Here is a 16,771-nt window from a genome sequence, read left to right as displayed (position 1 = left end):
TCGACCGACCAGGTTTCCCGTCGTGCACCTGCATGGCTGCATGATTACCGATTAGTGCACGACTCAAGCACTAGTAGTAGCAGCGTTGACAGTCAGTGAGACCTTGCCTATCGGATAGTAGGACTAGATTACTGTCAGTTGACGAAGGCTGCACTTAAGTACCTAGCGTATACAAGACCACTGACTGTCGGTACACGAACGAACGCTGCTCCCGTGGCTATGTGCCTGAACCTTTGTTCACCAAGAAATTCAGACCGGTAAACTGTGTCGTGAGGAGAAGACAGCAGGGGAGAGGCCAACGGCGACGGCAACGGGCAGCCATCAATGCTGCCCTCCTCGCCTCGACTCGACCCAAATGCCTGCGTGCATGGACGCAAAGCTGTATTTTATCTTTCCTTGTTTCTCCTCTCCCTGCCTCACTGGCACCTGCACTGCACGCTGAGTTGTGTGGTGCAGCCAGCCATACGATCTCTGGCACTGGTCTACTCTAGGCACGCCCCTCTCTCTCGTCCTCCTCCGGCTCAAACAAATCTGCCTACTATTTGGTGCGTGCGTGCGTGCCCACTCCCGTATTCATACGATACCAACGCTTGCTTAACAATACACCTACTAGTATCGTACTATGCCACTGCGCCTAGGATACTACCACTGCGATACTCTACTGTCACTGTCAGTAGAAAACGCAAAAGAAAATGCACTACTAGTAGCAGTAGTAATCAATGAGCCAAAGCACATCCAATCTGCTTCTTCTTCTTTTCATGGTCTCCCTTCCGCTCTTCTGCCTTCAAATCATGTGTTTTGATTTCCCCACAAATGTTTGGGATGTTTTCCCCTCCTCCTCATCTTGAGAAATTTCTGTTTCCAAGTTGCCTCTGTGTATGTACTACGTACTCAAGGATTTGGCTACTAGACTGCTGCTACAGGAATTGAATCGAAATCGAAATCGTGGGCACACACACGGTACTAGCGTGTCGTCTAGGCCTGTCTTAAGAAGGTGTGGCAGCGCCAGTGTACTGGAGTCTAGTGTGGACACCTCGTCGTCCCGTCGTATCACCCGGCGACGCCAGTCGTACATCACTCAATCATCGGCCTCCCATTGGATCCACCAGCTTCTGCTTCCTTTCCTTTCCTTTATTTTTTTCCTTTCAGTTAAAGAGTACTCGTACACAATCATTCCGCTCGCGCGTTGCTTGGGCGATTGTCTTGACAGGTACTCCCTTCGTCCGAAAATACTTGTCATCAAAATAAACAAAAAAAGATGTATCTAGAATTAAAATACATCTAGATACATCTCCTTTTATTTATTTTGATGACAAGTATTTCCGGACAAAGGGACAATCGTCCAAGCAACGCGCGAGCGGAATGATCGTGACATTACCGTTCGTTCATGCATCCTTAATTGCCAAAAACAATGTGACACCTGGGTGGAAATGGTGATAAAGCAAGTGCATCGGATTATCAAATCCAAAGCCCGGTGGGGTACCTTCTAAGGTAAAACATCGACCAGACAGCAACCTGCGCGCGCGTGCTAGGTTGGGGCTGCCACGTTACAAACCTTGCAGCTTACTGCTGCAGTGCTGCTAATGCCAAAACAGCTCGATAAAATCTTTCTTTTTTGGCACTTGGCACACCTCAGATGTACGCTTGCATGTGCCTAACAACAATTTATTTAGTATTTTGCACTCGGCACACCATATGGTCACCGGCACTGATGATTTACAATGTGTCATTCTTCTTCTTACAATTGGCCAGGTGTTAACTTCACAATGCACTTTCACCAAAATCGATTTGAACATCTGGAGCATCGTCATAGGTGTTAGTAGTTTTACAACGTGCTTAACAAAGTCCTTCCTTGTTACACTTTGCGCGTATCGCCGATGACACTCGCAATGCGTTTGCCATGATCTCTCCTAAAAAATAGCTCTTGCATGCCACTGATGCAGAGGTACACAACGTGGTTATCGAATTATTTGCACGGCGCACAATCATATCAATCATATCCCGGCCGAGGATATCTATCATGCTGAAAAAGACCTTATTTCACTAGCTTATTCTTTCAGAAAAAGGATGTAAATTCAGAGAGAGATATAGATATAGATAGGACCAGCTGGACTGGGCATTGCACGTTGCGTACTTGCGGCTGGAGTAACGTCTTGCTCCTGCCCGTTATGGCCGTTGGAAAGGAACAAAACAATATCCCAGGTATTCATTCATGTTTCCTTATCTCCTCTGCCATGTATTTTTCACAATAATTGTACACGTAGTACACGCCGGGGGTGGCCCCAATGCTCAGTCCATATCACCCAGCTTCTCGGGTGTCAGTTCAAATCATACATACCCCTTCCCCACAAGATTACCCTAAAAAAAAAAGATGTGTGTCCAGCCTCGTTGGGAACGCAGGAATTTCGACGCAACTTCGCGCCTTCCGATCGACGGCGTCGGGAGCAAACGTTTTCAGGTGGCTTCATTGGAGATTCTAAAGGCAATCAAATCATTCGGTGGCTCTTTCGGCGCGAAACTGTTAGAGACTGAAGCCATCTGAATGCAGAAGTGTGGTTTAGTACTACTGTAGCTCGGGGGTTGGGTTGGGTTGGTTCCAGCGGGGAGATGGGCACGCACACAGGCAGCATGAGCTAGCAGCCATGATTGCCAGCCAGCCACCACGTAAATGTAATGCTTCTCCAACCAAACAATGTCGAGCTGGGTAGCCGACGACGAGGTACTCTACGTGGTGACCCCCCCTGACCTGCACCTACCTGCACACTGCACAAAAAATATCTCACTCCAGCGAGCATAGCCTAGCTAGCTCAGGACTCAGGAGGAGGAAGAAGAGAACTCCCACATGCACCGCCAATACATTAGTATCGCATTACCAAACGAGCCAACGAGCTTACAGAGGGATAGAGAAACCACTGACATTGTCTAATCACTCTCAAGATTCCTGTAATCAGTAGTACAGTAACCTCTACACCTCCCTGCCTGTCCTGGTCCATGGAGAGGGGAGACGCCAGCTGCCGCTGCATGCAGTGCAGAGGGAGAGGGAGACGACGGCCGCAATGCGGTGCAGGGAAGATGCGTTGTCCGCCTCATATTTTTCTTCCTTGTTAACCAGCTTAGCTTCGGTTTGCTAGGGTCGGCTTGGGGTCCTGGGGAACAGCGGGAACAGCTGTGTGTTGGGGCGCCCTATATGATTTGCAGTTAGCGGTACCCTGCAAATAATGGTAAGTTGCCAGGGCGCAAAAGGACTTTTTGTCCGCCTCCAGTCCAGCTTCCAAGTCAAAAGACCCGCCCGCCAAGCCCAACCCCAAGACCAACCCCAACGGCAAAAGCTACAGTGCAGGGCTGGGCGGGGCATGTCTGCATCATTGCACCCCATCCCTAACCCTAACCGTTACTCTGATTTTGTGTGTGTGTGTGCGCTGCCCTGTTGGATGGTAGGTGTCCTAGAGACCCACTCCTAGACTACTCGACCTACCTGCGAGGCCGGCCAGCAAAGAAACCACTTTGGACACTCATCCAAATAAAAATAGATAAGGCACTTTGAACACTCAACAAATAAATAATGAAGATATTGCATGGAGGAACACATGGCTACTTTACTTTGGGTGTACTATTTGTGTTGGTTTTGCTTGGTGTGGATAATTATGTGGATAGGGGCGGGTGATTTGCCCTCCCCTGCCCATGCACGTTACTCCTAGATGAATCTCGATTGAGTTATGGGGAGTGATACTGATGCATATGGCCTCTGCTGCATGCCTTGTCGTTCCTTCTCCCGTAGTGGCGAGTGAGAGTGAGGCTGTATCATTTTGTCCATGCATGCGTGCCATTAATTAGATTGAGCTGGACGAACACCTCGTGACCTGCCAGTTAAACTCGGCTTTGGCTCCACTAGGAACGAGACCACTCTCTAATACCGGTGTTACATGGCAGTTCGATACACCCCATGTGTTGCCTTTGTCCATACGTGCATGCATACATGTGTGCATGCCATTAACTTGGTTGAGCTGGATGGTCGGTTTAAGGGTACGTGTACCACCGCATGCACTTCCCATTGGTGTAGGGCTCCATGCATGAATAGCTCCAGCATCGTGAGCTGCTAGTTTAACTAGTTCTTGGCTCGACTCACTCCAGATCGACCGGGAAAAGATACGATTTAGCTTTGAGCATCATGTGTGTGGGGCTCCGGTGAAAACAGCTTGGTTGATGTGTTCCAACTTTGTGATTAATCTAATTTTCTCACTATAAGGATAATGCGGGCATATGTCACGTTTTTTCGTTTGACAATGGCATATACATGCCACTTTTAATAAAGGTGTGGAGTATTAATCTCAGGGCCTTAATGGGTTGCATTCTTTTTTTTTTCCCGGTAACTATGCGTACAACAATATGGTAAGAGACTCCGAGATCGCAACGTGACAACACTTACCCCAAGCAAGCCTTCCACCGACAGGCGCTTAGGCCCCTTCGGCAAGTTCAGCATCTATGGTCAAGTGCGAATGGAAGTGAAAAAGAAAAACATCTATGGTTCTATGCACGCCAATAGTAATGTGGCCTCCTATAACAAAGGGAAAAATTGTAACAGGACCAGGCGGGGCGTCGACATGCCCTCCTAGCTCGCCGCCATCCACGACACGATCTTCCATCACCATTTGATTTGTGTGTGCAACTGCTAGCTCCTTGCACCACTTGACACGCTTGTCATCCCAGCGATGAGCTCATCCGGACGTGTCCACTGCTAGTCATACTCGGTTTTGGTTCAACTCGAGATCATCAACTAGCGATGCTGATACAAGTCGAGCGCCTTGTGGGGCTCAGGTAAAAATAAACCTATATGGTGCTGTGATAGCTTAGGTTTATCTTTCGAACACTTCGATAGCCTAGTGTATCTTTTCAAAACTTTGATGAGAATGCCTAGAACTCATTTAGATGAGATATAATTTGATCTCATTTACCTTGAAAACAAAAACAGATACAACCCATGTCAGCACACACGCATCTTATAGCATCACATCCAGTGGCTATAAAAGGTGAATGAGACCAAATTATATCTCATCTAGATAAGTTCTAGCAAAACTGAACTTTGATAGCTTAGTTGGTGCATCTCCATGACAACCCATGCCACTTTGAGGTGGAACGACGATATTTTTTTTTTGTCTTTCGGATGAATTTCTGGTGAGCATCCAAATATCCGTAAACTCAATTTTTTTGAAAAATTCAAATTAATGTAAAAGCCAAACTTAATTAGGTCAAAATAATTGATATTTATTGAATTTAAAAAGAAATTCCGATTCTTTACTGTTAGCTTAATGATTTATGGGATTCAAAGGAATGAACTAGTATGATGATAGATGAACCACATGGCCACAATCATTCTACGGTTTCTGCTGCTAAGATGAGGCAAAGCCGGTTTAGTTTGCAGCCAGCGAGAAGCAGGCCCCTCAATTTTTTTGCTGCGATGCATCTCTTGAGCCGCTGGTCCTCACACGCACCCACAACACAAAACCCTAGCGTTAGCGGCGGGAGGAGGCAGCAGCAGTATTTCCCTTGCTCCAAGTACCCCCGGTCTACATCCACAGCGTGCGTTTCGTGTCCCAGCCAGCCAGCCCGTCCATGTGCGTGTGAGCCGGGCAGCGCAGGCAAGCAGGCTGCGGCGCCGGGCCAGGGCCAACGGCCGGCCATGCAACACAGGCACACCGCGCACACATGGTAGGCCCGAACCAGCCAGCCAGCCGGTGCAACCAGTTTAATCTATCTTTTTTTCACCCACGTGAAAGATAACCTCAAATAAAATCTACGGCCTGCCTCGGGCTCTGCGCGTCGCCGTCACGGGAAAGAAAGAAAGAAAGAAAGAAATTACCCAAGCCCGTACACGTACGTCCGGGTCCGGCCGGGGGTGACGCGCCGGTGATCGCACCCGTCCATCAGCCGCGGCGGACGTCAGCCGGGAGCATCATCCCACACTAGTTGTTAACGCATGCAGCATCATGCGTTTTCTTATCAAAGAGACTGCAATTTTCAGCACGCAAGCAACCTCTGAGAGAAAAACGGCATGAAAGTGACTTGCAATAAAAGAAAACACACACACACACACACACACACACTGCTAGTTGAGGCTGTTACCGTCACCGCAATGGAACGGAATGGAACCCTATCATCAAGCTAATAATCCCGTCCCGTTCCGTCCCACGGAGGAGCCATGGGCCGACGGACATCGCAAGAGCCACATGGACGGATGAGCAGAGGAACAAGACAGGGGCAGCAACGAGTTTTTTCCATCCTGATGTCAAGAGGCAGGCAAGGCGATGCAGTCCCGGAGATGCAGGCACTTCTGGCCTAGGGGGCAGGGCAGGGCAAAGTGAAAATTATATACTGTGTGTGAGAATGGAGCGTAGCCCGGCTAGGGCATCCAAGGTTAAAAAGGCCAATCGAGTCGACTCCCCCTCTTTCTTGGCCGGGTGGGAACTGCTATGGGTCCCCCGCCACAGGCCTCCAGCTACCAAGCCATCGCTTCCCTGTCAACTGCCTATTGGCAAGACAAATCGTTTTGTTACAATCGTCTCCTTGCTGCTTGTGGTATGCTCAAGTAAGAAACTTACTACTCCCTCCATTTCATAATGTAGTGCTTCCTCTATCTCCGTGCTTCAACTTTGACCGTAAATTTAACTATCAAGACCCATTGCGGTAGGAGCAAAAATTATATCAGTGAATTTGTATTCGAAAGAAAAGTTTTTAATTATGTAATTTTTTTCTCCCGCCGCAGTCGGTCTCGTTCGTTAAATTTGTGGTCAAAGTTCGACATCGGAAAGCGCGGACGCACTATATTTTGGAATAGAGGGAGTAATTGGATGGATCCGTCTATCGCGTGGTCCGCAGCTACTAAAATCTTGGATGTGTTGTGCGCCATGCCAATTTATCATTGCCTTCTAAAAATTTCCAAACGGGTAAATCCACATCAACATACCACAGCCCGTGATACGACATATTGTTTGGAATTCTTTATCTGTAGGGTCTTTTTTATTTGCTAAGAGCATTTAGGTTACCATCAAACACACTATCTTGAAATATGTTCATAGGTGCCATGTTGCAACGGTAAAGATTAGTCTATCTGCTACCGTCTAACCCGTGAAATATATTAAGCCACATTGTAATACCTTTTCATTCTTTTTTTCGTACGAAATCGAGAAGTGGCGCCGTGTTTTTAGGTTATGCATCCACACTTCTTATATGCATACCCCAAATATATACTCGAAATATTTGTTCACATCAGTCATGCTAAAACGACTGATGTGATATATTACGGTAAAGATCAAGTCATCTATGACCTTCTGATTACCGAGTTGTATTAAGCTGCACTCTTACGCCATTTTCTTAAATATTTTCTCACACAAAGTAGAGATGCAGCAGATATTCTCAACAACCCAAAATACGCACTCCCTACATCCCACAATATAAGATGTTTTTGCAAGCTAAAACAGTTTGGAAAAAACATATTATACCGTGGGACAAAGGGAATATGTTTTTCTTTGCTAGCCATGTGATGGTTTATGGCACTCTATTATCGTTAGTTAGTACCGCGAAAGGTGGTTTGATAGATTACTTGAAAACATACTACGATAAAGATTAATTCACTCGTGATTGCCCGGTCAATGAAACACATTGAGCTGCACTTTAGACCTGTCCATTTTCCTCATAAGAAATATGGATGCAAGGGAAGGGATATCCTCGACAACTCATACTTTTCACCTTGTTTTTTCTACACGCTTAGCCTGGTTTGTTAGATAACTACAAAGCCCAACCAACCCTAATCTTGTACCCATTACCTGTGCATTATATGGCTCTAAACTTGTATACACCCTTTTGCTAGCTCAGTTTGGAAATATAAGATGTTTTTGCAAGCTAAAACAGTTTGAAAAAACATCTTATACCGTGGGACAAAGGGAATATGTTTTTCTTTGCCAGCCATCTGATGGCTTATGGCACTCTGTTATCGTTAGTTAGTACCGCGAAAGGTGGTTTGATAGATTATTGGAAAACATATTATGGTAAAGATTAATTCACCCGTGATTGCCCGGTCAATGAAACACATTGAGCTGCACTTTACATTTGTCCATTTTCCCTGTAAGAAATATGGATGTAAAGGAAGGGATATCCTCGACAACTCACACTTTTCACCTTGTTTTCCCTACCCGCTTCGCCGGGTTTGTTAGATAACTACAAAGCCCAACCAACCCTAATCTTGTATCCATTACCTGTACATTACATGGCTCCAAATTTGTATACACCCTTTGCCAGCCATCCGTGGTCGCCATCATAGAATGCTCTACCATCAGCATTGCGATTCACTCCGCTTTCACGCCTTCCGCACCAGCAAATTACACGAAAATGCACAGTAAATAAACAAAAAGAAGAAGATGGAAACAAAATCCATCAGTTGGTACACTTGTAGGTACACCGAAGTCACATGTTCATTGATACGCGCCGCGCCGTGCCGCCGCACGTCGCCGTCGACGGCCCGGCGGCCAACTCACCCGCCTCCAAGCAAGCAGTGGTGCAGCCCGCCCATGGGTTGGGTTGGGTTTGGTCCCCGTAGCAGAAACCCCACGCCCCCATAAAACCAGCCCCGCCATGGCTGGCTCCAATGGCAACGCACACCACTCTCTCTCTCTCTACACCCAAAACCCCATTGCATCCCCGGCTTTCAAATCCGCCACCTTTTCCCCTCCCCATTTCTCTCTCTACCTCTACTTCTCAACCCAAGAAGAGAGAGAGAGAGAGAGAGAGGAGCAGGCCGGCCTCAAAAGAACCACTCACCTTCCCGCAGCCGCTCTCTCTCATCACGCACATCACGCACGCCCGCTGGTAGCTGCAGCCGCCGCTCGCTCGCTCGCTCTCAACGGTAGCTAGCTAGCCGGCCGTTGGAGCGGAGCCCCTGCTGCGGCCGCTTAAAGGAGGAGGAGGAGGGCGGGAGCAATGTCGGAGCAGCCATTGCCGCAGCCGCGGAGCAGCATGAGGGAGGCGCTGCAGAAGGAGGACAAGGAGAAGGCGTCGGCGGCGGCGCCCAAGGAGAAGGCGGCCGTGGCCCCGCCCCCGGTCGCCGCGCCCCCCATGGCCAAGAACGGCGGCGGGAACGGGGGCAAGGGCGGCAACGGGGCCCAGCCGCCGGCGGCGGAGGAGACGACGCGGGAGATCCAGGTGGTGCGCGAGGCGTACCGGCAGCCGGCGGCCCCGGCGTACGTGATGCCCGAGGAGCCGCCGGCCATGGTGGAGCTTGTGGGGTGGTACCTCTACGGCTTCTGCTCCTTCTTCATCACCCACCTGCTGCTGCCGGTGCTCTTCCCGGCCATCGTCACCCAGGTCGCCTTCCCCTCCTCCGACTTCACCCCCGAGGCCAAGTACACCGTCAAGGGCGCCTCCTGCTCCGTCCACGAGATGTCCATGTAAGAAGAACAACATCCCACTCCCCACTCCCTCCCTACTTCTCTCCCAAAGTTTTGATTTTTTTGGGTTCTCTCCCCTGTTTATTTCAAGTTCTTGGCTGTTTCTTGTGGTTTTTAGAGGGGTTTTGGGCCAGATTTGGGGGACCCTGTCCAGTTTCTCGGCGAGGTTTCTTTCAGCTCCCCTCCTCCACACAAGACTTGCAGATTTGTATTCTTCTTCCTGTATTTTCCCTCCCCTGTTCCTCTTTCACACAAGTTCGAGCCAGATTTGCTCACAAGCAAGCAAGAAAAAAAGTCCTCCATGTTTTTTATGGGAAGTAGTAATCTTCCCTTCAGTTTTAGGGCTGTGCGCCATTGATTTTTCTTGGAGTGCTACCACTATTTTCCTCGAGAGCTTGTTCTTATCTTACCCAAGTGTCTGCCCAAAATAAAAAAGGTTCTTGTTTTTGTCTGCAAACGAGGAAGCATGGTGCTCCCCCGTCGCCCAGGCCCTCCCTTGCCTTGCGGATTTCAATTTGCTTTGGCAGTTTCTCCTGATGCATCCCGTGATCTCGTCTGTAGCGCACTATTATTCAGTATTTGTTTTTACCCATTTTTCAGATTTATTTATCATCTTTCTGCTACTGTGTGCAAGTACAGATATATGATTTTCCCTGTCTGTTGGGGTGTGCGTGGGTGCGTATATTGCGGCGTATATGCGACGAAAATACCTAGGAGATAGGAGAAATGATAGGATGCGTCGTGATACCTCAGAGATTCCATGCTACCTCGCTTGCATCTCCATTATTATCAGTAGCAAGCAGATAAGAGATTCTTGGTGCAAGGCTCCAAAAGATGGCCACTGTTTTTTGGTCCTAGATGCAGATAGCTCAGTGTCATGAGGCCACATCCAACATCCCATATCCTCATTTTTTCCCTTTATTTCTTTTTCTTTCCAGCTAAATATTATTTCCCCAGGATTTTTCTCTCTGCCTATATATATCTACCTACACATATTAAAAACTGCACCATATTTTGTCAGTTAGCCCTGCCCTGCTGAGGGTCACATGATTTCTCTTGGGGGGATAAGGTCAAACAAGAGATTCCCCAAGGGTGTCTCTGAAAATAAAACCCATTTGGATGAATCTTTTTGTAACGTTGGGATTGTAGTAGGAGCAGCAGTAGAAAAACATGAATGGTACTGCAAGCAGGCAGGGGAGGCCATAAGTGTGAAATTTATGGGCATGCCTGTGTATCCCATTAAATTCGGTCTCTGAACCAAAACTTGCTTCCATGCTCTGCTTCAGATAGTACACAGACAAGATACTACTACCCCATACTACTTCTACTATACTGTATTTCATTTCAAAGTTCAAAATGCCAGTACTGAGCAGCACCGATTTTCATTTGGAATGAGTGATGTTTTTCCTAGGTAGGAGAAAAATAGCAGTAGCCATGTACTACTGGGAGTGCATTTTTTCTAGGGTGATGGATAGATCTAGTGAGTACTGCATTGCTTTTGTCCCACTTTTGATAGGACCAAGGAAATGAGTGCTCGAAAGCATGCCCATGCTTTTGCCCCCCTTCTCTTGGGCCTGGTCTTCTCCCCCTTTATGCCCTTTTGAACAGGAAAAGAGGGTGATAACGCTTGTAATTATGCACAAGCTCTTTGCTTTTTACCTGCAAATTTTTTTAGGTGATGGCTGGCTAACTGCAGGTCCAGCCAACTGGTAGGTGGGTGTAGATGCTTGAATTGCATAGGGCCAACTAACTGCCCCTTGATGGGGGCAAACAAGATGTTGTTGATACATAAATGTGTCAACATTGACGCCCCAACTCACAATTGTTTTTCACCTTGTGTAATGAGTTCATCTTGCATTGCATCTACCCATGGAAAGTGTATGGTACCACTGTAAATTTCACTTTTAACTATGTTGAAATGTGCATGTTTTATCTTCTCAGCATTATTGTTCTTATTTACTTGCAAGTTTTTACTATGCAAAATTCAGTCATGCCATGTTTGCTTGTACTGCATGTTCATGTCATCAAATTGCTCACACCAAGTTTGTGAAATGTGGCCAGGTACCAGAGGCTGACCAGGTACTCCATTGAGATCTCTAGCTCCCACATGTCGCCCCTGGGCTGGAGCGCCCTCTCGTGGGCGATCGGCATCCTCCTCGTGGCGCCGCTCCTCACCCAGGTTGCGCACCACCTCGACAGGGGCCAGTACCAGTCGCTCATCCTCATCGCCGCGACGTCGTTCGGCTCCTTCTTCTGCCTGCTCACCGGCTTCTTCAAGACGGTCTGGGTGTTCCTGTTCTACATCCTCTTCATCGCCGCGTCCATCATCATCGCCGAGGCGGTGCACACCCGCAACCTCGGGCTGATGATCCGTGGCCTCGCCGCTCACGACTCGGGCAAGCACCTTGTCCTGCGCCGCCGCGCTGCTGCCAGCCAGCTCAGCCTCTACTGCACCGCCATCGGCGGCATCGGCGCGGCCCTCATGGCTGCGTTCATGTACCACATGCTGAGGCGCACTGACCAGCTCACCGGCCTCTGGGTCGTCTCCATCTTCAGTGGCCTCATCTGGTTCATCGGCATCTGCCATGGCCTCTTCACCAACAGGCCCAGCAGCTCGTCACCCACCACCGCATTCGAGCCGAACTTCATCAGCAAGCTCAAGTACAGCATGACCATTGGCCGCTACCCACAGGCCATCGGAAGCTTGGTGGCAGTGTTCCTGTCATCTTTCGCCACAATGTGCATCTTCACCAGTGGCACGCTCTACGCCATTGGCGGCGTCTGCATCAAGCCGGTCCTCGTGCTTGCGCTGTGGATCCTCTACTTCCTGTTCCCGCTCATCTCGCTGCCGCTGCTCCACCCGATCCAGATCATCATCCGCGCCGACGCCGTCCGCATGCAGCTGCTCGGGTTCATCATCGCCCTCTTCGTCTCCGGCGCCGGGTTCTACTTCAAGAGCCACAGGTGGAGGGCCGCCCACATCATCATCATCGCCCTTGTCCAGAGCACGGCCAACGGCATCCTCTACTCGTTCGGCCGCATTCTGCTGCTCGACGCCTCACCGCCGGGCAAGGAGGGTGCGTTTGCCATCTGGTACGCCTACGTCCGCTGCATGGGCGCCATGATCGGCTTCGCCGTCGCGTCTGCTGGTCCTGGGCGTGCAGGAGGGTCCTTCGCTGCTGCGTTCCTGGGCAGCTTCCTCGGCATCATCGTGCTCATCTTCGGCAATGTCAGCAACATCGGGGCGCTCAAGGCCGCCGGGCATCTCAAGGGCATGGAGGACGACAAGAGGATGGGCGAGAAAGGCGAGGGCATGAGCGCCGTCGCCGACTCCGGCGAGTCCAGGGGGAGGGTATGATTGATTACATGGGGCTGGAAAGAAAGATTGCTTGCCGCCATTTGTTGTTGTGGTGGGTTGTGCTTGTGAGAAGGGTATGATTTGTTCTTTTTTTTTCTTCTTGTTTTTTCTTTCTTGTTCATGTCTCAGTGACACTGTTAATCCGGTGCTCTGCCCCTTTGATGCATGATGATTATGATGATGTTGACATAGTGGTTCGTAGAGGGAGTGTGCTAGCAGCTCTGTTAATGTGTTGTTAAATTCTTTTGCTTGGAAGACAGACAATTGTAACTGATGCATGATCTCATATGGTTCTTTCTTTGTTCATCGCCCCGCCCCCTGAAAGTTCTTCTCAAGCAGTCATGCTTTGTGATTATGTCGAAAATGTGATTGCAATCTGCCTGGTGCTTCTTTCACTCTAGTATACCATTGTGGCGAAGCCATATATGCAAATCTGTCATTCTGGAAACTTGGATGAGTGTTTTTCCATTGGTTTTGTATGAAAGCATTATGGTTGAAGAAGAAATGAAAACATATGGCACCTTGCAAACACAGGACATGTCATTATCAAGGCACTGCACTAAACTTTGCATGAAAACACATCTTTATCAGGGCACATCATGGCCATTTTCTTACATCATGCCAAGCTAATGACTGACATCTGTGTTTTGCCAAATGATGAGTCTCTGTCTGGTGCCCCTTGCAAATTGTTGATGCTAATGACCTTCTACTCTTGCCAAAGGGTGGGTGCATCTGGGTTTGCATTTCAAGTTCTCAACAACATGTGCTGTAATCTTATTTCTTTTTTACTTTTTACTTTTGGTATGTCAGTTGATTATTGCATAACACATACTGTATAACAAATGCTCTAGTGTACTTGCACCCCATATGTTTAACCACCAAGAAACAAGCATCACTACAAGGGCTGAGATAAATAACTACTAATATTACCATGTACTTGAAGAAAGCTCTGTTCGTTTTCTCTTTTGCCTTTTGACCCTGACACACTGCACCATTTGTACACCATATTACCTGCAAAAAAGGAACAACATCATGACAAAATTAAGTGACTATTATTACTTGATCTTTCAGAGTTTGTTGGGTTGGGAGGAGGATAAACTTTTCTTCCATTAGAATAAGTTGATCCTTTTTCTTGTGTTCTTGCCTTCACCTGCTCCATGAGAATCTCTCTGCCTCATCAACTAACCATCATCAAAAAGTCAATGGAGGGCTCATCCTAATCGACAAAGTAGCATAAAAAAGCTGCAAAATAACAAATTGCGGCGATTATACAGAGAAATATATATGGAAGAGTCAAGAACATGGAAAATAAAGAGGGAATAAATGGTGATGGTAGGCCAAGAAGCAGACGTATATGGAGGTCCATGGAGCTGTCCATGTCCAGCAGTCTCGACGTACACATCAAGTCGTATTAATTGTGGTTAGCTTATATGAACAATGATATGCTTTAGTACTGATATTTCTTTTGTCCATGCTATTGTCAACTCAGATACAGTGATGGTGTCATTAGTGTTCAAGTTGTGTCAATTATTGTAAGAGGTGACGTGTAACACGCAGACCCGAGAGCAAAAAGACACGGAGAAAATTACACTAGAGGGAGCACAAACAAGTCAATTATTTTTTTGCTAAGCTCGTTTGCATACGCCAAACGACGATTATGTGCGGTTATTTATCAATTGTTCTTCTCGCATTTAGTGCTTTCTTGAATTCGTACAACACATTTGAAATGTTGTTTCTTTGGTTGTATCTAGATGAGCTGACTCCTTTACACATGCAACTTTGAGGTTGAAAGAGCATCTAGACCTGGTCATTATCATGTCATCACATATATTTTTCTTTGATAAGCACGTCTCTTTGGCCCAAGTCCACAGTCAAGAAACTTATGCTATGGCCTGTTGCAAGTGAGAGTGGTTATCCACGCATTTCCTAATGATAAAATCATTGAATCATCTAAGCGTGAAGGAGAAAATTTTATGGGACGTATTGGAGAAGACTAATTGCATGTTGGGTGTCTAGAAGTGCGACTTTTCCCCTACCCAATAACTCGATTAAATTCAATTGATTAATTATTGTTGTTGTTGATGGCTGGTTGGACTTTGAACTGCATGATGTGTTTACAAAGACTAAACTACAAGCCCTATGGACAGCAGGACGTAAGTTCTAAGTGCCAATGCTCATATTTATTTTTTGTCGAGATTAAATAAATTGGCGCAATTTTCCTTATTCTTCGTTGTCGATGCTTACATGGACTTGTGTGGACGGTTTACGTAAAAAGAGATGATTCTTTTATCGGGAGACTTATCCTTAGGCAAAGTCATATGTGTGTTCTTAATCATCTCGTTGAAAAATAAGTTATCAGGGTCGAATGCGGGTATTCAAATTGGCTCTCAAGAGCGTATGCGCCCGGAGTGAAACTGATGATGCTTTTTAATGTAAAAAATAATCGCGCAAAAGGTTACATACGCATGTATCCATGTAGATGGTCTTGGGAAAAAGGACAATTCTGTGTCATGAGAGGGAAAAAAATTTGGTGCTTAAATTTTGTCTTTTAAAAGCATCGGAATTGAAATTCATATTTTTGAATCTCGTTTTCACGATTTCACTAGTCAACCGCGAGGATAGTTTTTTAATTGGCTAGCATTTATGTACACTTGGGGTGAAATTCACTTGAGGGTTGCGTGAAGCTTTTTTTTTTTGAACACAGTACAGTCGCAAGCGCTTATAAACACGCGCATACACTCATCCCTATGAATGCACACACACATACCCTATCCCTATGAGCAACTTGTGTAGCTTGCGTAAATAAAGTAGCACGTGCAGCTTTGGTACACATAATTACCCATGTATTCGTATTCGCTTTAAGTACATTCGAATCCCCTCTCACTTTCGGGTATATATGCATGATGTATCCCATCCAATATTAACCCAACACGTCGGAAAAACGACTTGGACATAAACAAGAAGTCTCCATAGAAAACCCAAGTAGCCTGCAGTGCAGGTCTTGTCTCTAGCGATGCATGTCACCGTCAAGCCCTGCAAATTGTGAGCATGAATGTATGATTATTTCTGGGCTGGGCTCACCTCAGGCTCCGAGGGATGACCTACCATTAGCGGAGTGTAGATAGGAAATGCTTATGATGTTGGCATAGCGCATAGCATGGCATCACATCACACCCACACACGAACATTGACGCGCATATCCTGGCTTAGCTAGGCCGGCGTGGGTTCATGCATGTCCCTCTCCTACATACGTATGTACAACTCTAAGGAAAGAAAAAAAAACACAAGGCGAGTTTACACATATATTGTTGATGGAATCTTGCAGGCGCAATAGCCATCTCATCAGATAATTTACATCTTAATTCACAAAAGAAGAAAGATAATTTACATCTTGCATATTGCTCTCTCCTCCGATCCATATCAACCGTCGCTGCTTAGTACAGTACACACAGTAGATTTTTTTTTTCTGTAAAAAACACTTGGAAACGTGAAGACTCAAGCAGGCAGGCAGGGTCATATGCACCCTCGGTGCACCGTGCTATTTTCCGTGGCGTGGCGTGGTGTGGTGCTCCATCACCCCATGTTTCCCCTTTGATTGATGAATGCTCCCTCCGGTGCTCTTCTCCTCCCTCCCTCAAAGTGAAATGAAATGGGAGAAATCTCAACTCGAGTGCCAGTGCCAGGCATGATTGTTGGCATGTGCATGTGCGGCCGGGTGCCTGCGTCCCGCACAAGCGGCAAGCTAACGACAAGAGGGCCTTGCAGGCATCCACTCCCTGTCCCTTTATTTTATTTTTTCTTTCTTACCGTTGCAGCCAGCACGGTTATCGATGCATAAGGGCACCGTGAAATTCGGCCCTTGATTAGCCTCTAGTTCGCACTGCTAGCACCTTAATAATTAATCACTTATATGTACTATATATGGTAAAAAAGATGTAGTAGGCCGTGACAAGAAAAGAGGGATGGAGCTGAAACT

The 16,771-nt window shown here is 47.2% G+C and overlaps 1 protein-coding gene across 1 annotated transcript; it reads left to right on the top strand.

Annotated features, from left to right (window-relative positions):
* The first annotated feature begins 8,643 nt into the window (after positions 1–8,643).
* Positions 8,644–13,101, top strand: LOC125524859. The gene is made up of 2 exons (XM_048689885.1): positions 8,644–9,437; positions 11,499–13,101. Exons 1-2 carry the CDS (start codon positions 8,971–8,973, stop codon positions 12,793–12,795), a joined length of 1,764 nt encoding a protein of 587 aa, XP_048545842.1. The 5' UTR covers positions 8,644–8,970; the 3' UTR covers positions 12,796–13,101.
* The last annotated feature ends 3,670 nt before the right edge of the window (positions 13,102–16,771 follow it).

The sequence above is a fragment of the Triticum urartu genome, chromosome 7 (assembly GCF_003073215.2).
Source record: "Triticum urartu cultivar G1812 chromosome 7, Tu2.1, whole genome shotgun sequence".
Classification (NCBI taxonomy): domain Eukaryota; kingdom Viridiplantae; phylum Streptophyta; class Magnoliopsida; order Poales; family Poaceae; genus Triticum; species Triticum urartu.
The sequence above is the reverse complement of the archived record's forward strand: the minus strand, read 5'-3'. Positions and strand labels throughout refer to the sequence as shown.